General features: G+C 44.9%; 2 protein-coding genes across 4 annotated transcripts in view; one reads left to right on the top strand and one right to left on the bottom strand.

Annotated features, from left to right (window-relative positions):
* The window catches only part of LOC147628502 (pentatricopeptide repeat-containing protein At4g21190-like), a 52,892-nt gene extending 27,412 nt beyond the window's left edge, over window positions 1-25,480 (top strand). Inside the window, exons 3-7 of one of the 3 annotated variants that reach the window (XM_086813671.1) lie at window positions 19,941-20,039; window positions 20,146-20,289; window positions 20,407-20,619; window positions 23,343-23,559; window positions 25,145-25,480. In XM_086813671.1, coding sequence (XP_086669797.1) covers window positions 19,941-20,039; window positions 20,146-20,289; window positions 20,407-20,619; window positions 23,343-23,559; window positions 25,145-25,356 — 885 coding nt within the window. In that variant the 3' untranslated portion in view covers window positions 25,357-25,480. Of the gene's footprint in view, window positions 1-19,940; window positions 20,040-20,145; window positions 20,290-20,406; window positions 20,620-23,342; window positions 23,560-23,806; window positions 23,950-25,144 lie in introns of those variants that run through there. The other 2 variants (XM_086813672.1, XM_086813673.1) reach the window with 2 other exon arrangements.
* Window positions 15,543-16,639, bottom strand: LOC147628503 (uncharacterized). The gene has a single exon (XM_086814180.1). It carries the CDS (start codon window positions 16,623-16,625, stop codon window positions 15,729-15,731), a length of 897 nt encoding a protein of 298 aa, XP_086670306.1. The 5' UTR covers window positions 16,626-16,639; the 3' UTR covers window positions 15,543-15,728.
* Window positions 25,481-25,722: the final 242 nt, after the last annotated feature.

Here is a 25,722-nt window from a genome sequence, read left to right as displayed (position 1 = left end):
TGCAGGAAACTAGGGCACTACATACACGAGTGCAAGAAAAGGCTAGAGAAGGAGAAAAAGAAAGAATTGGGCATGGTTGTGGCTGATGCATCTGCACCAAGTGCAAAGAAGAAGGAATATGCAAGTTTTGCTTAAGATGATTGGGCATGGACTGTACATTGTAGTTATGACCCTTCTGTTCATGATGTATGGATGTCAGTGGCAGAATTGGATGCTTAGTACTTTGACAGTGGTGCTAGTAAGCACATTACTTCACAAAAAGATTTGTTCTCATCTCTGGAATCTGTCCCAAGTGCAGGAACCGTCACATGTGCAAATGGTTCCTCATATCCTGTCAAAGGAGTTGGTAGAGTTGTGCTCACTGCTGCAAATGGGGACGCATTTACTCTTTCGAAAGTTTTATATGTGCCAGGCATTAAGAAGAACTTGCTGTCAGTTTCAACCTTAGCCTTGTTAGCCTTGACGGTGAAATTTGTGGATGACAGGTGTACAGTTCAAGATAGAAATGATGGTTATTCTATCATTCCCTCGGTACCTTGTTTCATGGCCTATACAAGACTTAACAGCTCTCACAGATCCATCCTTTGGAAATGATGCCCGATGCATTTTACCAAGAATACACCCCTCACATACATGTCTAGTAGGGGTCTCAAGAGTTGGCAACTCAGACGCCATATCATGCCTTTGAAGGTGTAACAAACTGCCATAATTCAGATGGCCAAATCGTGCATGCCATAATTCTACATCACTCATAGCACGAGTCGTAGAGACTGAGCAAGCATCATGCTGCAACTTCTCAAATACATCCAAAATTACAGCTTATACATAGTGATGAATGTGGTCCTATGAAGACATCATTCATTAGGGGATATCACTACTTCGTTACTTTTATTGATGATTACTCCAGATACAGTTGGGTGTATCCATTAAAGCAGAAGTCAGAGGTTTTTATGTGCTTTAGGCACTTCGTATCCATGGCTGAAAATGCATGTGAATGTAAAGTTGGCACCCTTCGTTCAGATCGAGAGGGGGGGGGGGTATATGTCCAAGGAATTTCATGCTTATATGGCTGGAAAAGGCATAAGGCATCAATGTACAATGCCATACACACCTCAACAAAATGGTGTGGCTGAGAGGAAGAACAGGTCTCTTATGGAGATCGCATGATGTATGGTGAAAGTCCACCTCATGGTTTTTGGTTAAAGGCAACTATGTGTTGAATAAATGCCCTACCAAGGCCTCGCAGTCTGAAACTCCTTATGAAGCTTGGCATGGCAGGAAGCCTTCTGTGGCTCATTTACGTGTTTTTGGTTGTCTTGCTTATGCTCTTGTGCCTGAGCAATAACGCAGTAAGCTTGATGATAAGGTAGCTAGATGCATATGTGTGGGATCCAGTTCAGAAAGCAAGGGATATAGACTCTACCATCCGACCTCAAAGCGGATTTTGGTAAGTAGAGATGTTTTTGTCGAAAACTCTGTTTAGCCCATGCTTTCATGCAAAAAATAGTAGAATGTATGCTCACATGACATGTTTGATTCGCTTCTACCTTTGTTTAATGGAGGGCAGCTATATCTAGAGCAATTGAATGCTCTACCAAGTGCTGAAATTCAGCCTGCAAATCAACCTTTTAATGAGGCAATTATTGAGAATGTAGTGGATGAGGAGAGAGTAGCCATAGAAGAATCTAGGCGTATGCCAAAATGGCTTTTGCAGACATTAAGGGATAGCAAGTTGGTAGCTCTTTTACCTAGCAGAACTCGTGCAGGTTCTCATCATGCAGATTATTCTCATGTGGATCATGTTCTCATTTCTACTTTATGTAATGAGGAGGAATCTGTTTCCTTTGAGGAAGCACAGGATGATGATCATTGGATGCATGCTATGTAGGATGAGTATAACTTGGTATTTGACAGATCTGCCTCATGGCAAGAAGGCCATTGGTGCTAAGTGGGTTTACAAGTTAAAACGCAAAGCAGGTGGTAGCATTGATCGCTACAAGGCCAGATTTGTTGCAAAGGGGTATGCCCAGCAAAAGGGCATTGATTATGATGAGACCTTTGCACCCACATCTCGTATGACTACCATTAGGTGTCTCATTGCTTTGGCAGCACATCATGGGTGGAATGTACATCAGTTGGACATTAAGACTGCATTCTTGAATGGTGATTTACATGAGGAGGTGTATGTATTGCAACCTCCTGGTTTTGATGTGAAAGGAGAAGAGTCTAAAGTATGTAGGTTGAAAAAGGCTCTTTATGGCCTTAAGTAGGCTCTTAGAACATGGTATGAGAAGATTCATGGTACTCGACTTAGTCTTCAAGATGCAGGAGACTCTTTTGATGCTAGTTTGTATCAGCAAGCTGTTGGATCCCTTCTTTATGTATAATATGAGGCCAGATATACAGTATGCGGTCTCACAGTTGAGCAGATTTATGCATAGCCGAGGTACGAAGCATTGGTAGGCTGTCAAGTGGGTTTTCCGCTATTTGCAGGGCACTTAGTATTTTGGATTGTTTTATCCACAGGGGGGTGAGTCACAGCTGCATGCTTTTAGTGATTCAGATTGGTCTGGATGTTATGACATACGAGTGTCCACTAGTGGGTTTTGCTTTCGCCCTGGTGATTCATGTATATCATGGCTCAACAAGAAGCAGCCTACAGTGGCCACTTCCAGCTGTGAAGCTGAGTACAGGGGAGCTTTTACAGCTACAATTGAGTGTGTGTGGCTCAGACGTCTTATGACTGATTTGGGTGTTGGACAGTCGTCTAGCACTACGATTTTCACTGATAGCCAGAGTGCATTAGCTGTTGCGAGGAACCCAGTGTTTCATGCTCGCATTCCAACATGAACAGGGCTTAACCAAGGGCACTTTTTCCCATGTGGTTTTTTCCCTTGGATATCAAGTGTGAAAGGACACTCTATCTATATAACTTTTGTACTTCTATATTATATGGATGTGACTCACATGCAAGTGCTGACTTGCATTTTATGATCACCACACATTTTGTGTCAGTTGTGCCAGATGGAGCCAGAGACAGAGTTACATTACATATGTCACTGTCCAGTATATTATGAGATACGAGGTCGTTTTCACTGCCTGTTCAGAGAGGGTTTCGGACCACTTTCCAGAGTCATGAGATACCAGGATCAGAGATGCCTCGGATTATACTTGCTGGAGCTACGTAGACATAGAGAGGGTCTCTTGAGAGGGAGAGACACCTACAGAGGCAGATTACAGACTTCTTTCGACCAGAGATTGAGTAGTCAGGCCAGCAGGCATTGCAGCTAGCCCTAGAGTATAGCCGCACCAGAGGTACACTGATTGATCGGGCTATAGAGCTGGGGCAGTCCAGGCACCCCAAGATGAGAGGCCCATCTCGACACCGGCGGAGGCTACAACAGAGGATTAGGACCATACTAGCACGGCATGGGAGACGTCCAGTCAGAGTACTCACCATGGAGGACATTGAGGATATCCGCCATCGACCGATGAGAGACATCTTTGGATAGTGATGTATATGATGCTTACCTTTGTTGCTGGAGTTTTTCTTCCCAGATGCTATCCATTAGGAGCTCCTAGTACCTTACTTTTCCTCATAGTTGTTGTTTCAGTTTCAGTTAGTTGTTTAGTTGTTTTAGCTTTTCTTACACAGACATTGTATCAGATCCACCAATTGTTGTAACCTTTTTGGTCTCATAGGTCATTTTGGCCTTTTGAGGACGTTAATATATCATTTCATTTCATTTCATTTCTCTCCCTCTTCTGTGTGAGCTTCTTCTTCCTGCATCTAACCCTAATCTGCACGAAGCATTGCTGTGTGTGAGTGTGTGAGTTCCCCAACAAGTGGTATTAAAGTTGGGTTGTCCCCCATGTGCCCATGCAGTTTCTAGCGTCTGGCTCCTTTAGAAATCCTGCGTTTTTCTGTTGCCACTGCGGATTTTGGTTGCTGCAGTCCGTTCGGCAGTATCTTCCGTCGACGCAGTCCGTCCGACGGCGTCTCCGTCAATGGTTCGTCGCCCGTCAGCCCTCCTGCCGCCCGATACAGCCTCTCAAAGGGGCGGAGCTAGTGGGGAGAGCTACACCGCCGCCCGCCCGACGGCGGCGCCATAGTAACCAGAAACGGCGTTTCCGCCCTCTGGAAACGGTTCGGCCGTTTCCGGAAACGGAGACCGGCAGAAACGCCGTTTCCGTACATTTTTTTTTGGCAGCCAGCATGTCGGTTATTTTGTAGTTTTTAAACCATTTAATTTTGAAAATTGGCAGTGCCACAGTGGGCACCTCTGACTCCCAAGTTTGATGATCATTGCTGATATGTATGATGTATTATGATCACAATTTGCAGCTCGCTATGTATGCTTCAGCCTTCAGCCTTCAGTTTTTTATGGTTCACATGAATTTGCCGCGACATCATACATGTCCATTATCTACATTCTGTTAAGTGTTATCAGTCTTTGATGTGTCTTGTTTGAGGTCTCTATGCATGTTTTTTGCATCTCTTGACATAAGTTTATTTAATAGGATGTCTCTATGCATGTTTTTTACATGTCTAAAATAAATTCAAAAGAAACTCCGTTTCTTGCCGTTTCCGACCTCGCGGAAACTCGGAAACACCGTTTCCAACCCGGTCCGAACCGACCGTTGGTTGCATCATGTATACTTCTTGAAAATCACCATGCAAGAAAGCATTATTTACATCCATCTGATGTAAAGCCCAACCCTTTGTTGCTGCAGCCATAGTAATTCGCTTATCTCCGTCGACGGTGCCAACTCCGTCCGTACCAGCTTCGTCTAGTTCTTCCGCCGTCGCCATCCCAGCTCCGTCGCGTTTCCGTCCAGTCTACAGTCTTTTGAGGGTGACCAAGAAATATTCTCAGCAGTGCGTGACCAAGGCGTTGCCCACTCCACGGCCTGGGTCATCTCAAGCGGATCACTTTGCAGGTATTTTTATTTCAAACACAAAAATATATATATTGAGCAAATTGAGCAATTGACTGCACATTAAAGCAATTGCAGTGCATAAAAATTGAGGCTTTTCAGTTTGGAGCATGTAATTGGGGATTACAGCGGTGATTTGTCACATATGTATACACATATTGTGTGTAATTGGACAATTTGGTGCAGGTTTTTACTTGCTTCAAGTTGCAGGCAAAAATTTACACAGGAGATTTGGTTGCCTGGCAGTGCACTTTGGTGCTTCGTTTGCCTACAGGTGTATTTTGTTGACATGGCTCAAAATGCTACAGATGTATTTGGTGTGCTCACCTAGGAGGACAAGTTGGATGGATCAAACTACTCTCTCTGGAGTTTCATGATGTATGGTAAGTGGGCGTGTGTTGTCACCACACACGATGCCCCAAATCCCTTTGGCTCAAAGAGCTTCTGAGGTAGAACCTGCTCCCACACAAGAGTAGAAGAGATGGGACTCTAGGGATGCACAGGCCATGTCCTTGATAGCCCTTTCAGTGAAAAGGTCTATTATTCCACACATTCGGTCTTGCAAGACATTAAAGCTTGCATGGGACACATTGGAAGCAGTGTATCAGGTACGCAATGAGGCAAGAGTTGCTTACTTGAAGAGGCAATTGGATCTTCTTTCTATTGATAAGGGTGACTCCATGTTAGATCATCTCACCAAAGTGAAAGATTTGCAAGAACAATTGCTCAACATTGATGAGGTTATCCCAGACAGACAGCTGGTCACCAACACTCATCGTTCTTTACCACCTTCCTACTTGGGCTTTTACACCTCTCTCGACCTCTCTATGAGAGGAGGTGGTGATCCCATCACTTTTGAAGAGCTGGTGGGTTTACTCTTGTAGGGAAGCAAACAAGAGCAAACCTATCTAGCAACCGTGGTGGAAACAAGGCATTTACAGCCAAGGATAAGGTTAAAGCAAAGAGCTTTAAACATGGGAGACAAGAGTCTAGTAAGGCTGGTCATTGATAGCCCTCTTCTGGTGGTGAAAAGTCTGACAAAGGAGATGCAAACAAGCCTAAAAAGAAGGGCAAAGGGGATGCAAACAAGCCATAAGCCTGGCCACTACATCAATGAATGTAGAAAGCGGATTGCAAAAGAGAAAAAGAAAGATGCAGGCAATGCAGTAGCAAACTTTGCTGATGACAAAGCATAGCAATCGGCTAATGTAATTCAGGAAGAGTACACTTTTTTGGTCACATGCACTAGTGACACACCAAGTGCTTCAGACAATGATATGTCTTGCATTGCATCTGATAGATGGGATGTATCATGGTATTTTGATAGTGGTGCTTTGAGCCACATCACTTCATGCAAAAATATATTTCAGCACTTGGTTTATCCTCAAATGGCCGCACTCTATCATGTGCAGATCATACCACATATCCAGTAAAGGGGAATTGGCAATGTTATACTTGTTGTAGCCAATGGTGCCAAATATATGTATGACAAATGTGTTGTATGTTCCAGGGATAAAGAAAAATTTGCTGTCCGTCTCAGCCATAAATGACCAAGGTTTAAAGGTTGAATTTGAAGATGGGAAGTGTTTGGTAAAAGACCCATCAAAGGGTTATGAAATAGTCACTTCCAGAACATGATACAAAGGGTTGTATAAGCTGGACAGCTATGACAAGCGTACTTATGATGCAAATACAGTGGCTGTCCACACTCCTGCTATGCATGATGCAGAGCTATGGCATGCTTGTTTTGGGCATGTAAATTTTTGGAGTTTGATGCTTTTGCAGAAGCATCATATGGTTGATAATATGCCACCTCTTGAGTCTCCAACAAGACATGTATGTGGGGTGTATTTTGGAAAAGATGCATCGAAAACCATTCTATAAAGTCAAAAGGAAGTCTGATGGTACTATTGACAGGTACAAAGCAAGACTTGTGGCTAAAGGCTATTCTCAGAAAAAGGGAATAGATTATGAGGAGACTTTTGCTCCTACTTCGAGAATGACTACAATAAGATTAGTGATTGCATTGGCTGCACATAAAGGATGGAAAGTGCATCAATTGAACATCAAAACCCCATTCTTAAATGGGGATTTACAGGAGGAAGTATATGTAAATCAGCCCATTGGTTTTGTAGTTCCTAGTGAGGAACATAAAGTATACAGGTTACACAAAGCATTGTATAGGCTAAAGCAAGCTCCAAGAGCTTGGTATGATAAAATACATGCTCATATAACCAGCCAAGGTTATGTGAATAGTACTAGCAAAGCACAAATTTCAGATTTCGAGGCTGATTTGAAAGCTGAATTTGATATGTCAGATTTGGGGCCTTTACACTACTATCTCGGCATACAGTTTATGCATAGAGATAATGACATTGTTATGCATCAAACTAAGTACATAGAAAGTTTGCCAAAAAGGTTTCACATGGATGAATGTAAAGCCAATTTCTACTCTAGTAGAACTAGGTGTATAGCTTACTATGCATGATATTGAAGAGCCTTTTGAGGCTGGCATTTACAGCCAGGCAGTGGGATGCCTTGTTTACTTGTGTAACACGAGGCCTGACATATCTTTTGGGGTGTCTTTGTTGAGCAAATTCATGCATAGCCCAGGCACAAAGCATTGGCAAGCAGTCAAATGCATTTTTCGTTATCTTCAGGGTACCTTGGATCTTGGTTTGTTCTATCCCGGGGGGGGGGGGGGGGGGGGGGGGGGGGGGGGGCAGCTTGCAGCTTTATGCATACAGTGATTCAGATTGGGCTGGTGATTATGATACCACCAGTGGGAATTGTTTTTTTTCTTGGCAGTTCATGCACATCTTGGTTGAACAAAAAGCAACCCACTGTTGCCACATCTACTTGCGAGGCTGAGTACAGGGTAGTCTTCACAGCTACAGTGGATTGTGTATGGTTGAGGAGATTATTGATTGATCTTCGTGAGTGTCAACAGACACCCACCACCATTCTCACTGATAGCCAGAGTGCTATGGTTGTGGCATGAAATCCAGTATTTCATGCATGTACCAAGCACATTGAGATTCATTATCACCATGTCAGAGAGAGGTTACATGTAGGGGAGATCAGTTTATCTTACTGCCCTACACAAGACAATGTGTTGCAGATCTGTTCACAAAGGCTTTACCTCGAGAGAAGTTTGAAGCTTTCCGCAAAGCTTTGGGCTTACTCTCATACAGAGGGTGATCTGCTACCTTGTATAGGTTCACACTTTCACTACAGGGGGGATCTGTAGGCATATGCTCACTTATGGTAGTGCTACGTGTGAACAGGGCTTAACCAAGGGCACTTTTTCCCATGTGGTTTTTCCCCTTGGATATCAAGTGTGAAAGGACACTCTATCCATATAACTCTTGTACTTCTATATTGTATGGATGTGACTCACATGCAAGTGTTGACTTGCATTTTGTGATCACCACACATTTTGTGTCTAGCTCTCTCTCTCTCTCTCTCTCTTCGCTGCCTGCTCTGCGCTCATCCCCCCTCTCTTCGCTGCCTGCTCTGCGCCCACCCCCTCTCTCTCTTCGCTGCTTCGCTGCCTGCTCTGCGCCCACCCCCCCTTCTCCCGCTTCGCTGCCTGCTCTGCGCCCACCCCCCCCTCTCTCTTCGCTGTTCCGCTTGCGCCCACCCCCCCCTCTCTCTCTTCGCTGCTTCGCTTCCTGCTCTGCGCCCACCCCCCCCCTCTCTCTTCGCTGTTCTGCCTCCCTCTTCCCACCCACCCTTCGTCAGGCCCCCAAGGCAGCAACATAACTCTCTCTCTCTGCTGAATCTCCTCTCTTTTCCTTTCCCTTGCATGACTTGACCCCCCCCCCTCTCCCTGTTGCTGCTGTTTCGTGTTGCTGTCATGGATTAATTTTCAGTCCATTGGCTGTGGGAAGTTCTGCAAAAAGTCATGGCCAAGACCGGGTTTAAAGAGGAGCTCGTGAAGGTGGAGGACAAGCTCGGCACAATTATCAAAGAAAACAAGAAGATGGTCGACTCTTCCGTTACCGCAATCATAAACCGCCTCTCCAAACTCGAGAAGGGATTTGACAAAATCCAAGAGCTCGAAGAGAGATCTTCCAAGCAAGAGGCTGAGATTTCAGCCTTAAAGGAGGAACTAGTGGAGGCCAAACTGCATGCTAAAAGTCAAGCGGCTGAAATCTCAGCCCTCAAAAAGGAGTTGGAAGCCACTTCAAAAAGCAAGCTTGAGGATGGAGAATTTCAGCCCTCCTTGATTGAAGAGCTGAATACCATCAAGGAACAAATGAGGATCATTCGAGAGGAGGAGGAGCAACATAAAGAGAAGACATCTTCATGGGTAGAGGTGATCACAAAGACACAAAAGAAGATGGACGAGGCCGAGAAATGGATCGAGGTCGCCAAGAAAGGGAAAGGTAAAGGATCCTCTCCATCCCCACTCCCACCATCATCAACATGACCCTTGAAGAGGAGCAAAGGAGGAAGACCCGGGCCTTACATGTACGAGTGTCCGGTCTAAAAGACCGTGATGATGCGGAAGGGGAAACCAAGGAGCTCTTCTCTATGATGGGCATTGAAGCCACGCACACAAAGGCATGGAGAGTGGGAAAGAAGAGGGAAGGTAGTGGCGAATCTTCTTCTAAGGAGAGAGCACTTATCATTCGTTTCCCCTCCATGGAAGCGAAGAAGGACTTCTTGAAGAGACGTCCTACACTCAAGCAAACGGGAATATTTCTGGGAGATGACCTCACACTCTCGCAACTTGCCCACATGAAAGAAGTTATGCTCGAGATAAGGGCAGCCCGAGAGAAAGGGAAAGTGGCCTTCTATAGAGATGGTAGAGTGGTGATTATGGAGAGGCGCTCTTCATGACGGCGCGAGACCTATGGGACTACACTCAAAGTTGCTACTTGGAATTGTAATGGATCTCTACGCCTTGATGTAGGGGCTTTTGAGGATAGTTTCACTGGGAGGGACATCATCTTCTACTGTGAGACGCATCAGGCTCCTGGACAGTCCATGCCACATGTTAGTGGATACCGATGGGAGACAGCTTGTAGACAGGAGACTCGTTCAGAGCATAGAGGACGGGGCTCAGGAGGAGTGGCAGTATTGTTTAGAGAGGAGCTACAGCCACTGATACATATAGTCTGCAGAGATGAGCAGGCTAGGTACATGTGGGTTAGACTGAGGGCAGAGACCGGCAGATATCTCTACATTGCTATATGCTATTTTGCTCCTAGTACATCAGTGTATGCATCACCTAGCGGGTAGTCTCCCTTTTCTATTTTGGATGATGACATTTGGGAGTTCTCCAGGGATGGTGACATCATTCTCTTGGGGGACTTCAATGCCAGGACCGCCCATAACCAGACAGTATTTTATGATACCTCAGAGGAGATGTTGAGGGAGCTTGATGTTAGGGATATGGGCCTATCTAGATTCTCACAGGATGAGGAACATACAGTGTATGGGCGGTATTTGATAGACATGGGGACTGCACATGGATTGGCCATCCTGAATGGCCTACAGAGATTCCCGACATCGGGCGGTTTCACTAGCTTTCCACATCGGCATGGTGCTAGTACAGTGGACTATGTTATGGCTCAGCCCAGTCTCATTCCCACTTTTCAGGATTTTATGGTAGGCACTAGGCCGGTTGGAATAGCAGTGGATCATGCTATCTTGTGCTTCACTCTCACATTTCAGTTCAGCACCGCTCCATTGGGACAGGTCTCCACACACACTCGTTATACCTTTACGAGGGAGACTGACACCGTATACACGGATGAGATATACAAACGCCTATGTGCCGAGGAGCCGGGACGGCCATTAGATGAGCTCACTCAGATATTGATAGAGACGCTTCATGCTGCAGCATCAGAGGCATATCCCCATAGTCAGCCTACATGGAGACGATCTGGGAACATGCCCCAGAACAGTTGGTATGATGAGGAGTGCAGAGAGATGAGGATCAGATTACAGAGAGAGGTGCTCATGGGTGTTACCACTCACAGACAGTCACGGATTACCTTCCGGCACCTAGTGCGACGGAAGAAGAGGGCTTATCTTGCTCAGTTAGAGAGGGATTTGTACCAGTTGTTTATGAGTCAGGACTCAGGCGAGGCATGGAGACTATTCCATGAGCATTCACCATCACCAGCCATTACCTCCACAGAGATTTGGGGTGAGTATGCAGCATCCCTGTACACAGCACCAGGACAGCCGCCCCTGCCAGACCCATCGGAGCCATGCCCAGAGACATGTGCTTTCTTTACTGCTGAGATGGTAAGGAAAGCTATTGACAGGATGAGGACTGGGAGAGCATATGATCATGATGGTTTGGTAGCAGAGCACTTTATTCATGCCAGAGATATGCTTGCAGAGCTTATTGCTATGATGTTTAACCGAGCCATGTGTGAGGGTTTTCCTAAGACTTGGAATATGTCCACGATTGTGCCTATCTTCAAGTCAGGGGATCCCATGCTTCCTGGGAATTATCGTACCATCATGATTGGTCACACATTGGCTAGATTATATGCATCTATTCTTGAGCAGGAGTTGAGTAGATGGGCAGAGAGCGAGGGCATACGTGCATTAGGGCAGGCAGGGTTCAGGAGAGTTTCTCCACTCTTGACCATATCTTGACACTCAGAGCTATTATTGAGGAGGGCAGATTATATGGCAGGAGGATTTATTGTTGCTTTGTGGATTTCCGCAAAGCTTTTGACACAGTACCGAGAGCCAGACTTATGCGCAGACTACAGGAGATGGGAGTGCCCACAGAGCTGATTCGGGGAATCATGGCTTTATACAGGACAGTTGTGGGGCAGGTACGTACTACCCAGGGTATATCTGAGATGGTTCACTCCACTATTGGGGTGAAACAGGGCTGCCCCCTTTCCCCCACCTTATTTGGGATGTATGTGGATGAGGTTTCGGACTATGTAGAGCGGGAGGGTGACAGAGGAGCACAGCTAGCAGGGACATGGATTCCGCTGTTATTGTATGCTGATGATATTGTGCTGATCTCAGATTCTCCAGAGGGGATGCAGCGTCATTTGGATGCATTGCACATGTTTGCACAGGACAGTGGATTGTCTGTTAACCTTGGTAAAACCAAGGTGATGGTGTTTAACACCACAGCACAGTGGGTTAGGAGGTCAATGCCCACCTTTACATATGGTCAGGAGACAGTGGAGTATACAGATGCATATACTTACCTTGGTGTGGTTTTTAGTGGCCCACTATTTTCCTTGAGGAGAGCAGCGGAGACCAGATTGACCAGAGCTTATGCAGCATTGGGGAGACTAGAGAGGATGTGTTCGCAGGTTCAGTTTCAGGAACCTCGAACAAAGCTCTGGCTCTTTGACACTTTGGTCACTTCAGCCATGCTGTATGGAGTGGAGATATGGGGACCCTCAGTGGATCACCACAGCCGAGCTGGTAGCACTGATGGATGGAGACGTATGGAGAGGTCCTTGGTTTCTATGATTTCCCGGATGATTAGGGCCAAGGCCTCCCTCTCTCTCTCTCACACACACACACACACACACACACACACACATTTTGTTTTCATTCTGTTTTATTTTCCATTCCATGATGAGATATGCCATGGACATTATTGTACCACTTTGGTCTCATAGGCCCATTGGGTCTTTAGTAGACGCTTAATATATCTTTCTTTCTTATCTTTCTTTCTCTCTCTCTTCTGTGTGAGCTTCTTCTCCGTGCATCTAACCCTAATGTGCAGGACGCATTGCTGTGTGTGAGTGTGTGAGTTTCCCAACAAGACTTGGCCCAAGACAAGGCTAAGAAAATGGTCATAAAAAGGTAACAAAATGGGCAGCAAAATGGTGAAAAAACGATGCAAGAAACGACGAAAAAAAATGGTGATTGCGGAGGTGGCCAACGGTATTATTGTACAGTACGAACCAGTTCGTACTGGTACGAGAAACAACTATGACCTTGTCTCAAACTAACAAAGGATGTCTGTGAGCCATGTCAAATGTACACTGTTCCCACATCATGCTAGTAATTGTGCAGGCGGCCAAGGGTATTATCGTACTGTACAAACCGGTACGAGAAACAACTATGACCCCGCCTCAAACTAACAAAGGGTGTGTGCCAGTCATGTCAAATGGGTAAGCAGCATCGTACACTGTTCCCACATCATGCTACTCATCGTGCTTAGGGTATCCTCAAGTTGATTCACTTCGACTTGAGTGGGCAATTCCCAACCCCCTCCTTGAACGGGTCTTCCTACTACATGTTGATTGTAGATGACTATTCGAGGTACATATGGGTGTCTTTTCTGAAGCATGCATAAGTTGCCTTCCGATACTTTTCCACATGGATTCGGTTAGTCACTAACCAAATGGGCGTCTTGATTGGGATTGCTCGCAGTGACAATGGTGGTGAGTTTATCCCCCATCAATTTATTGAGTTCTTGCAAGAACAGGGCATTCAATGCCAACTCACCTCCACCAACTCTCCCTCACAAAATGGAGTGGTTGAGCGCAAGAACTGAACTGTTATGGATACGGCACACTCTGTGCTCCTTGTAGCAGAGCTCCTTGAACGCCTTTGGTCAGAATCGGTCAACACTGCGGTGTAACTTCTGAACCGTTATCCCATGGTCACTGTCCCTCACAGGAAAAACCGACTGTTTCCCATCTCCGTGTCTCTGGGTGTCGTGTTTACACACACTCCGAATGACACGAGGGGCAAGCTTGAGCGAAGGAGCAAGTTGCTTATTTTTGTAGGCTACTCTTTTGAATCAAAGGCTTACAAAGTGTTTGATCCGAGATTAAACAAAGTCTTCGTTTGTCGAGACATTGTCTTTGATGAGCGGGATTTACTTCGCCTTCCGCTGCCCATACCACCTGAACAAGAATCTCTGACTGTGCCACATGAAGGGTCAGTCGTTTTTTACTTCGCCACCTCTCGACAGCCACCCAAGAACCCTTTACCCCGCTGGTACCAACATACCATGTGGGATTCAAGCATACTTCTCCACGATACCCCCTTGGACGGTCCTCGTTGGTCCACCAGGCTCACTCGTTGTGCCTCATTTGCCTCTCTTTTTTCAGTAGACTATGTGGCGCATGATGAGCCAACATCGTGGAAGGAGGCAATCAAACAGTCAGCGTGGAAACCACCAATGTAACTCTGTGTTGGGCGGTAGGAGGGGTTTTTTCAAAACACTTGACCATTAATGCAATTAAACACTTAAATTGGCCGCAACCTTTAACATATGCCACTTAATTCCACAAAATTGTAAAAGAGAGAGATGCACATCTGACACCACATAGAGGCTGGAATGGGCCGACCCCCCCCCCCCCCCCCCTCTCTCCCTTGGAGTATTTTATTACCCAAGGAGGAAAATATCATTTACAAGCTTTGGGGGAGCACACGCTCTAGATTTATCCTCATAGAACCATGAATATTTCATATACACGGGCTATCCTCAAAAAGCCCCATGAAAATGCCAAGAATATGTATATTCCGTGTGGATTTTGGCCAACATAGCTTATCCAATAGCCCACATAGCTGTCCATAAACCCATATGGCTGAATCATAAGCCCATAAACCTGTCCATGAACCCATATGGCTGAATCATAAGTCCATAAAGCTGTCCATAAGCCAATATGGCTGAGATACAATATCCCATGGCCAATAGCAAGAGCCCAATGGCTCAATTTCATGGCCAATGGCAATAGCAAATGTCCAATGGCTGTCCATATATAATCTATTAAGAAGACAAATGCCCAATGGCTGGAAATCATAACACAATGATTCAATACTTTCCTTCAATATTTCTTCACAAAACAAGCCTTCAAAATAGTCCCCAATAGTCCGTATACTGCTTGAGAGAGAGAGAGAGAGAGAGAGAGAGAGAAAGAGAGAAAGATATATTAATGTCTTCTAAAGGCCGAAATGGTCCATGAGACCGAAACAAGGTACAACTGATGATGATGATGTCTCATCATAACGAATATGAAAGAAAGAATGAAAATAGTAACATCCTAAGAGAGCTAAGAGCTGAAAGCTGAACTGCTGAATCGTCGTGGTAAACTCCTCCGATTGGCGGGCAATGATGGCTTGAATCTGCCGATGGTGAGGGAGTCGTGGACGCGATCCTCGTGGTCGTGGGCATCTCGCTCTACAGATGGCAATGGCTCTGTCCAGGGTGACTCCTCTGGAGGGTGGTGTGCCAGGTAGTCCTGTAGATGGGGGAGTAGAGGCTGGTGGGGTTACAGTGCTAGCTCTGAAAAAATTTGTGAGGGCTCTCTGTCTAGGCGGCTCTGGTCCCACTGCCCTCCTGTCCCTCAATCGGCTCTCTCTGTGGCGTCTAAGCTCAAGTATGAAGAGCTCTAAGCACCTTTGGTCCTCAAAGTCCATGATCCGACGCAAAGGTCCAAAGCCTTTACGGAACAGGCAGTGGTACCTCGCTCGGATCTCATAGTAGACAGTACAATGACATATATAGTGTTCCTCCGACTCCACCTCCTGATGGCAAAGCTGGCATATGCGGTCCTCTAGTGATATATCCTCATATCGACCTGTCTCTATCCTCAGCTGGTGTGAAGAGGTGCGAATCTGTCCAATAGCACTGCGAAGAGGTGTGTGTCCATGTAAGCATGACGTATAATAAACCCGTCCGAAGAGAGGTGTAGAAAATGACTATGGTAGTGTGCCATTTTCGTGCCCAACGGTTGTGGGGGCCTGACCCATGTCCTCTCTGTATCTAGTCTCACAATGTCCATCCTGATCACCCGATTCAGCTCTGAATGGCTGAGATCTAATAACGGTCAGTCCAGGCTGTAAGCAAAAGGCGGGAGTGCATCAATACTCATGCCATGCAAGGCCAGCCATGTGCGCATCTGGGCATACCAACACTGGGTGTCTCCCTCATCTGCAAGCTGTTTGGAGGAAGTGAGTGCTAGGCGAGGGTATTTCTGCTGAGGGAGCTCCCATATTCTATGGAGAAAAGTAAGTGCACGGAACAAAGCCTTAGTAACCATTGGGGCAGCCCCCATCTCTGCCCTGATGATCTCATGTGGTACAGATGACTTGCTCCGAATCATGCGTGCAATCATCACTAATGGCCTCTCCATATGTTGCCATCCATCGTAATAGTCTCTCTCTGGTCCGTCATGTCCTGCCAATGGCTCCCTCCTCTCATGGAAAAGACTAGGCCCCCATATCTCCGCTCCATAGAGAAGTGTCAATGTAACCAGAGTGTCAAATAGCCATAGTTTCGTGCGTGGCTCTTGAAACTGTATGTCTGCGCACTGTCTCTCAAGTGCCCCCAAAGCTGCAAATCCTCGTGCTAGTCTAGCCTCTGCTGCCTCCCTCATAGAAAACCGTGGCCCTTTGAAGGTCACCCCCAGGTACACACAGGATTTGACATACTCAACTGGCTCTCCTCTAAACGTAAACTGCGTCTGTGTTCTAGTCACCCATGCTTGTGTGGTATTAAATGTCATAACCTTGGTTTTACCGAGGTTCACTGTGAGATCTTTGTCCACACAAAAAGACTGCAATGCATCCAAGTTTCTCTGTTGTCCCTCAGGAGTGTCTGAGATAAGCACAATGTCATCTGCATATAGTAGGATGGGTATCAACACCCCAGCTAGGCTCGCCCCTGGGCCACCCAATCTATCCACATAGTCTGAGACCTCATCAATGTATAGCCCAAAGAGCATGGGTGAAAGCGGGCAGCCCTAATAGTACTGTTCACTGCATCCGACAAGCCCCTTGGGGCACGTACTCTGCCTATCACTGACTCATACAAAGTGTATACTCCCCACTGCATCTCCTCAGGGACACCAATATCCTGTAGTCTCCTCATAAGCCTGGCACGTGGTACGATATCAAATGCTTTGCAGAAGTCCACAAAACAACAATATATCCTCCGTCCTCGTGCTCGTCCCTCCTCAATAAGAGCTCTAAGGGTGAGTATATGATCCAGTGTGGTGTATCCCCTCCTAAAACCAGCCTGTCCAGTTGCTCTATGTCCCCCCCGCCTCTCTGCCCACTGGCTCATCTCATGCTCCAAGATGGATCCGTATATCTTACCCAAATAATGGCAATCATGATCGTACGATAGTTATTGGGTATCATGGGATCCCCACTCTTAAGCAACAGCACAATAGTGTTATCTGTCCAACTAGCTGGTAAACCTTCACACGTAGCTCTATTAAACATGTGTACAAGGATCGGTGCCAGAGTATCCCATGCATATGAGAAATGTTCAGCTGCTAGACCTTCATGAGCTTGCGCCCTCCCTATGTGCAAGGTTGTTAGAGGCGTCAGAGGCGTTCGGTACGAGGTGGGTATGGTACGCGCCTCGAAAGACTTGTATTTTCTAGAAACACTAGAGGCGTGTTAGAGGCGTCTGTTATATATATATATATATATATATATATATATATATATATATATATATATATATATATATATAGTGATAGATAGATATAATATATATAGTGAAAGTTGAGAGAGAGAGAGAGAGACTAGAGTGTGTATGTATGAGCCTTAAGGCAGGGAGAGAGAGGGGGTGTGTGAGAAAGAAAGAAAGAAAGTCATATTAACGTCCACGGAATGCCTTGAAGGCATATGGGACCAAAAACCGGTACTTCACAGTCACTACAATCCACTTCGGGGTTCACTTAGGCACAAGCAAAAGATTAATGAAAACCCTAGGATGATAAACAACTATCTGTGATACAAAAAAAGGAAAAAAGAAAAAAGTGGAGAGGGGCTGCCTTCGGCCCTTAAAGCCCCTGTCTAAAGACTCAAACAAGCAAAATAATAATAATAATAATAATAAATAAATAAATAAATATATATATATATATATATATATATATTTTGTGTGGACGCCTTGATCAGGCAGTCGAACGCCTCGAACGCCTCGAACTCTTAGAGGCACGCCTCGTAACAACTATGCCTATGTGTAGTCTATCAATCGCATCTAGCACCATCCGCAAAGTGAAGAAAACGCAATGATCTGGTCGAGGTGATGGCGGGCGTGGAATGGGAGGCTGTCGAGGTACATCATATAGGGACATCGCATACTCATGCCAAGTCTCAGGTGCCGTGATTGGGGTAGGTGGCTGCCTCTCTTGGAACATTTTCCAAGCCTTCTTACTATCTTGACTCAAGAATAATTGGTACAACTCTGCCTCGAGCTTTGCCAGGTAATCCTGCTTCTTCTTTCGCACAAAGCGTCAGAAGAGCGTCTTGGCCTGTCTGTGTGTACGTGCCCCAAGGGCGACATCTCTCTGTAGTTGAGCTCGTGTCTCTCGGCATTCGTCATCATACCAGCTATTCTGTGGAATAGTACTACTCAAGGGCTTAGAGGCAGCTATAGTATATGGGAAAGCATATGTTGCCGAGGTATGTAGTACCTCTGTAAAGCCTCTCGTAAGCTCCTCAAAAGGGCTATCTGGGTCAAGATTGAAAAGGCCATCGTAGACTGCATTGCAATAAACTCCAGCAGTCTCTCATGTAAAATGGTATCTAGGGTGGTGAGAGAGAGGTGATGGCGATAGCCATCTTTAGTTCCTGCATACCACTGTGAAGCATAAGTATGCATGATCTGTTGCCATCCCAATCGGCTTGTCAGAAATATAGAAACTCTGGATATCTGGCATCAAAGTAGGGGATCCCATCAAGTAGTCCACTGTACTAGCGCCCTTCTTGTTATTCCAGCATGTAAAAGCACCCGAACCGGGCCATCGTGACAAACCATTATAAATAAGCAACCCATGAGCACTCCCCAAAGCCAAGAGATGTGTCCCATACTCTGTGATCTCACCCATATCCTGTGATGTTCTTTGTATGCCCACTTCATCCTCTTCAAGCTCTCTCTATAAAGGCTCCTCTGTGTCATAAATTGTTGATTGCTCATTGCCCGTACGAGCATTGAAGTCCCCCACCAAAAGAATGTCTCCCAAGTTAGCAAAGCGTATGATGTCCTCATACAATGGCAAATAAGGTGACTCACCCTGCTGTGCATATCTCGAGCAGGCAGGAGGAAAATAGCATACGGCAATGTATATGTCCGGTAGCCTCTCTATGCGAACTCTAACCCACATATATCGTGCATTTGCGTCTCTATGTACTACATGAACCATATCCCGAAGCTCCTCTCTAAATAACACAGCCACTTCGCCTGATCCTCTAGTACTACTTGGTGTACGTGGGTGGGGGCGATAAACCGACTCCCATGTATATCCGCGCACTGTCGGGAGGCGACTCCCTGCACACTGATGGGTCTTCGTATAGAAGACAATGTCTCTATTTCTGAATGTGTCTTCGAAGTATCCTGCATCTAGACGTAGAGATCCATTACAATTCCATACTGTCATCTTTAGGGTCCCATGGGCCGCGCACCGTCATGTGGATTGGCGCTCTGTAATAATCACCCTACCGTCCGTGTACACTGCCCACTTCCCTTCCTTCTGTGCTTCATATACCTGAGGCATATGCTCTTTTCTGTGTGCTACTTGTGTTGGTGTTAGATCCTCATCCAGATAAATCTTCTCTCCCTTGAGAGCCATCCTTTTTGATAAGAAGGCCCTCTTCGATCCCATGTCTGGGAACTTCAAGATCAATGCCCGTGCCTTTGTAGCATCCTTGCCCACTCTCCAAGCATCCACTATGGGGAGCTCAGATACTCCCATTTTAGTGCCAAGATCTTTTGCATCCTCTTTTGTGGAGCTTTTCTCATTCCATCCACATCCAGTAACTCGCACATGTAAGGCCCTAGCACATCTCTTAGCCTCCTCCTCCAGAGTGGCATTCATTACCTTGACTTTACTACACCCTTGTGTTTCTTCACTACATCAATCCATTTGGTATTCTCTTCTAGGTGTGATCCGTTGTACTCCACCTTATTAGAAATGTATGTGAGCATCATGTAGAACCATGTTTCAACACCAAATGAGAGAGAGAGAGAGAGAAGAGAGAGAGAAGAGAGAGAGAGAGAGTGCTCACTTGATAGTGCATTGAAGGTATGCTTTGGTGGAGGGAAAAGGCCCAGAAAACCACGGATTTGGAAAACCCGGCAACGGAGAGGTACAATTAGCAAGTCGGAAAAGCTTCTTGAATGCGTAAGGCATCATACTTATGTAGTTTTCAGAAATGGTTTGCTGCATTATACAACCTCATTTTGCATGAGCAATGTAGTTGCATTATTATTTTTTGATTGTTGAACAGATTCAATCTCTCTCAAATGTGAAAGAAGAGGTTTATGGGTCTCTTGATGCGTTCATTGCATGGGAATTAGATTTTCCACTCATTACTGTAAAAAAGGCCTTACACGTCCTTGAAGTGCAGAAGGATTGGACACGGGTTATACAGGTTATCTCTTGGATCCTTTCCCTCATCTTTAGCTGTTTGTGGTTTGATGATGTTTTGTTTTGTTGTTTAAATTTGTCCATTTACAGAGGAAATGTTATACTGCTGGGTAGCATGCAGGTTTCTAAGTGGATGCTTGGCAAAGGCCAAGGGAGAACAACAGGTACTTATCTGCTCTTGCTAAAGGCATTTGGTGAGGAGGGGAGGATCGATGAAGCTCAAGAACTTTGGAAGAAAGTCTTTTCGACTCATCTAGATTGCACTCCTATGAAATTTTTCCTGCAAATCATGAGGATGTACGAACGCTATGAGATGCATGAGGATCTTCTTGAGGTATGCTGATTGTTATGAATATGCTGCAGGTTTTAGGGACTCTTGGCATTTGAATCTGGCTTATGCCAAACTATCTTGACCGTTGTAGACCAAAAGCGTTGCAAGTAATGTCTTGTACTTCTCAGTTTAAGATACCTTTCAAAAAAAAAAAAAGGGAAGGGGGGGGGGTGGAGGGTTACCTGTGTAGTGCATGAAGCACTCACAAATTGAGCATAGCATTCTACCACGCACAATATTAGGAATTGTTGTGTGGATTCCACCATTTTACCATGCAGTTTTCTACTATTTCACTATAGCATTATACCATGCACTGCACTTTGATTTGGTGTGACACCTGATGAATGGCACGCTTATAATTGAGCAACTTTCATTTATCTAGAGGTTGAAGGAGGTTGTTCTCAAAAGAGCATTGTTAGTGGTACATAGCAGGGTGTGGTAGACTTGTGTCTAATGTGCAAGTGAATATAACAGAGAATAGAAAACAACGGAATAGAGAGACACATGCACAACAACACAACTACCTAAACTAGTGCATATTTATGTACAAGAAAATGAGAAACGACAATACACTCCAGGTACTAAATGATACCGAAAATGTAGATCTCTGATCTCAGCCCAATTACTGCTGTAGATCACCCTTGATCAGTCCCAATGTAGAGAAATGCTCAGGAGCAGGTGCCAGGACTGCAATCACTTGGAAGAAACAAGACGGGAAACTGAATATGCAAGGCATGCTTATATAGTGCCCAGAAGGCCGAGTCGGTCAACCTTGTGGGTTGTCGGCCTACTGAAAATCCCCACGACAGTTGTCCACACTTGGCCAATTGCTCTTGTTGAGGCTGATTGCCATGTGTCAATCCTTGGTGCCTATCAACTGCTTGGCTGGTGCCCGTATGTTGTTGTCCATCCAACTCGTGTGCTGCTGCCAGGTGCCACATGTGCACGCAATATACGGAGTGCGTCACACTCTCTCGCACTTGACTACAGGTGTCCTAAGTTGTATGGTGTCCATACAAAGTGTGTGTGTGGGAGCATATATTGATACCAAGTTCTACACCCACTATTGGGCATTGATGACGTTAGTGGGGATGTCGTAGTATCTAGTCCATACTATGCATGGAGTCCATGGTTTATTGTCTTGCGGATGACTACCATGAGGTTATAAATTGCACTTTCTTATAAGGTGAATTTGGGCATGTTCTTGGATTCATGTAGGTATATATATATGTCCTAAGTTGTATGGTGTCCATACAAAGTGTCCGCCTAATAAAGGAAAAGACCCAATCCTGTTTCATCCAAGATGCTGTTGGTTTACATGGTACTGGGGTGATGGCTAGATGGGGGGGGAGAGAGAGAGAGAGAGAGTGATGACAAACTTGTAGAGTGAGAGCTAGATTGCACGACTCAATAATGATTTCATTGATGTGTTGAACCTTCGCCAAGTACATGCTTTTGTAGACTTGAGGCCTTCCATATAAATCATACACACTTGAACTAATGACACTTGACACACTCATCCTATCCACACACACAGGAGTGAAGGAGGTGTTGTCTGAGAAACCTTCAATAGCCGTGTTGATTTGGACTATAGACTGTATCATATGCTCAAAAGAGACACAATGACACCAACACTTGAACTCTGTCATGTCATGCATGATATAAGACCTTGACCACTTATGACAGCCTACATCAGTTTACCCAAAAACAACCCCTCCTCGCTCTAATCAGGGGTAGCTCTTATGACTTGGTTGAGTGGGCAAATGAGGCTGTAGGATCCTTTGATGGACATAGTCCTTTATTCTTTCACCTCAAATTGAATTATCTCCCCTCCTCTACATAAGACAAATCTCAAATTAACTTCTCTCTCTTGCGTGCTCTCATATAAGCAATTCAGGAGGTCGGGCCCCCAGGGCTGCAGTGTGGGCAAGCCGCTGAGTCCTATTTGCTCCAGGCGGGTGACTATGGCGGGGTCTGCTATGGCCCAGTAACAAGGTTCTGTATATAGCAGAGCAACTTATAAGGCATTACAAAGTGGAAACACACACAAGGATTATTTAATTCAGTTATTGGGGCACTCCCGGGCATAGAACCCTTGACTCACACACGTAGGATAAATCAGAAGACCTAATCATAATCTTCCTTATTGACAGAGATTTTCCACTACTGTGAATGCTGTCTTCTTTGAGAGAGATTTTTCACTACTGTGAATGCTTTGTCTTCTGCTCTTGTGGATGCTCCTGCTTCATCTTCATCTTCATCTTCTTGTACAAGGTTGGCATGTGTCTTCTCATGTTCTTTGGCCATCCTTTGAAGTGCATGTGTCTTCAGTGTGTCCAAGCTTTTGCAGATATGACACCTCAATGTCCTGCCTTCCTTCTTACCTTTGAACTTTGAGAGCTTGTCTTTGTTTGATTCAAGTGCAGCTTTAGCTTTGCTCTTTGGTGTGGTGGTCTTCATCTATGAGGACTGCAAACCATCTCATGATAGACCATTTCTCGGGCCACCCTTATTACAGTTAGGGTTTCTGAAAATTTTGAAACCCCTTCTACACCTGGGTCCTGATAGAACTGCCTTCATGTCTGTATATGTGAGTATGTGTGTGTGTATGTATAAGCATCCCGATTTTTGATTTCATGTGTAGTTGGCAAGCCAAAAGCTTTAATGATAAAATGTGTAGACTACAGGTAATAGGCTTATTCTTTGGGGTTGTCTGATTGATGCAGGTGTTTGCGGATATGGAAGAACTTGACTTAAGACTCAACCATGAACTTGTGATGATAGTTTCGCAGACGTATGAGGAAGTTGGGATGATGGATAAGGCTGAAAAAGTGCGGCTGAAGTATCAAACCCCTCAATTTCGATGGCGCACAGTTAACGGAAAGATAATCAAAATTCCCAACCATCAACCTTTTGGGAGAGGAAGGCAAAACTTTTCACAAGGTGCCTTGTTTAACTTATTTGTTTTTGCCCATTTTCTGTTGCCTTGTTTAGTATTTTTGCAAGTGTATTTTGTTTTGTTGGGTACTTAAAGTATGCATGGTGTCAAACTAGTTTTCTTAATGTATGTTCTTTAACCCTACTGCATTTGAATGTATTGAGACAATTTTACGTGGATCAGTAATTATTGTGCAAAGTTTGATATTGTAGCTGCATTGTCCAAGACCTTCAACATATGTTGCTTTTGTAGGCTTGGTGTGTTTTGGGTGACAGCGGCAGATGTCTATGAGCACACTTTAGGAGGTGGCACCTAGACATGTCCACAAAGAGCTTAGGGGTCTTGATTTGTTATGTATCACACCACGTCTATCTTATGCTCTTAATGCTTTCCTGAAGATTCCTTCGATTCTCCGATTATCAAAACTCCATGAAATCACATGACATTGTAAAATCATATAAGTGTATACGGATCAAAAGGTGCACTATTTTGAGTTTTCATCCAGCTGTTTCTCAAGGTGAGGCACCTATTTCCCAAACAAACATGAATGCAAGCAGAGACACCGAAGCATGGATAAAACTCAAGTTGGATACAGAACTAGGAAGTTGGACATGCAAGTTTGCATGCCCTTCCATAACAGGCACCTTTGATTCTCTCTCCTTTCTGCTTCCATCTTAGAGCAGAAAATGTCAGATGAGATAAGATGGTTGAATAGCCATTGCTACGAGTCAAAGAGGGATAGAAATGTCCTCCTACTTGGCAGTGTCATTAAGCCATGGCTAGGCTGTGAACCATGACAAGGCTACACAGGTCATAGTGGCTCATGTTTCTTGCGAGGTATCAATGAGCAAGAAATGGGCTTGCCAATGGGCATTCAAAAACATGTAGGCAAGTTGACAAAATGTCTTCGTGGCATGTGACGAAAACATGATAAAAACGCGGAAACACGTATTTGGCCTTGTAAATGGGGCTGCCATGCAACTGTGACTCAAAGCAGTCTTTTGGACATAGCACTTTCGAACATTAAGTGCCAGTAAGTGAAATTTGAGATTTTCAAAGTATTCCACCCAGACCTGTGGTGTTAACACTTTTCTTCCTCCTCTCTCTTCCTTTCTTTTTCTTCTTTCCCTTCTCTTAAAAAAAATGCTTCGTATATTGTTTATGCGGCACACTGATTAGCTCAATTTACATGGCTCATTGATTTGCTAGTGCGCTTAGTCTCTCCATGTTACTTATCTTGTTTTGTGCTGTCTTGTGGCTGCACAATCAATTTTTATCTGCTTGCCCTCTATTCGACCTGACCCATGTTGGTTACACTTGTCTTCCTCTCTCCTCCTTTATTTCCCTTTCTTTTTCTTCTTTCCCTTCTCTTTAAAAAACGGTTCATATATTGTTTATACGGTGCACTGAGTATAGCTCAATTTACATGGCTCATTGATTTGCTAGTGTGCTTAGTCTCTCCATGTTACCTCTCTTTTTTGGTGCTGTCTCGTGGCTGCACAATCCATTTTTATCCGCTTGTCCTGGACTGAAATTTTGGTTGAATTGTGGCATGAATCACCTTTTTCTTTGTGTTAAAAAAATCTTCAGGACCCTTACGGTTGGCAAGTGACGAAGACTGTCAGGATATGGATGCTGCAGATGAGATAGATGTATATGGTAGTTCTAGAGATGAAGACTTGCATGAAAGTTCAGAAGATGAAGATTCAAGAGATTATGGAAGTGCAGATGATGAAGAGTGTCACATAGATAATGGTCGTTTTGAGTCAAGACAGGCTGTAGGGACTGAGGTGTATCTGTAAACTTTTAAGAAAAGAAGTGTAAATCTTTGATGGTGACACCTTGCTGTGGTATGTAGTACTTTTTATTGGTGTAACTAAGACAGAGTTTGAGGTAATGTTCTCGTCTCCATCAGGGCATACCTTGAAACTGATTCATTGGCATTTGCAAATTATTATGGTATTGTCAAGTTGGTCATTGGATAGAGAAGGTGAGTGATCACTGCCTTTTAGCAAAATGTAGGCATATAGTTTGATTATTTGAGGCATCCCTTCAAATGTGCATGCTTATTTGCCTGGTTGAGTAGGTAGGCAGTTTTCCATGCGCTGGCTATTTCGCACTTCGCTGGACATAAGCTCTTGAAGTTCCTTTTTCTACCCTCTTCACAC

Source organism: Cibotium barometz, chromosome 19, assembly GCF_041138505.1.
Source record: "Cibotium barometz isolate CiBa-2024 chromosome 19, ASM4113850v1, whole genome shotgun sequence".
NCBI lineage: Eukaryota > Viridiplantae > Streptophyta > Polypodiopsida > Cyatheales > Cibotiaceae > Cibotium > Cibotium barometz.
Note: the sequence above shows the minus strand (reverse complement) of the source record. Positions and strands in the feature narration are given on the sequence as shown.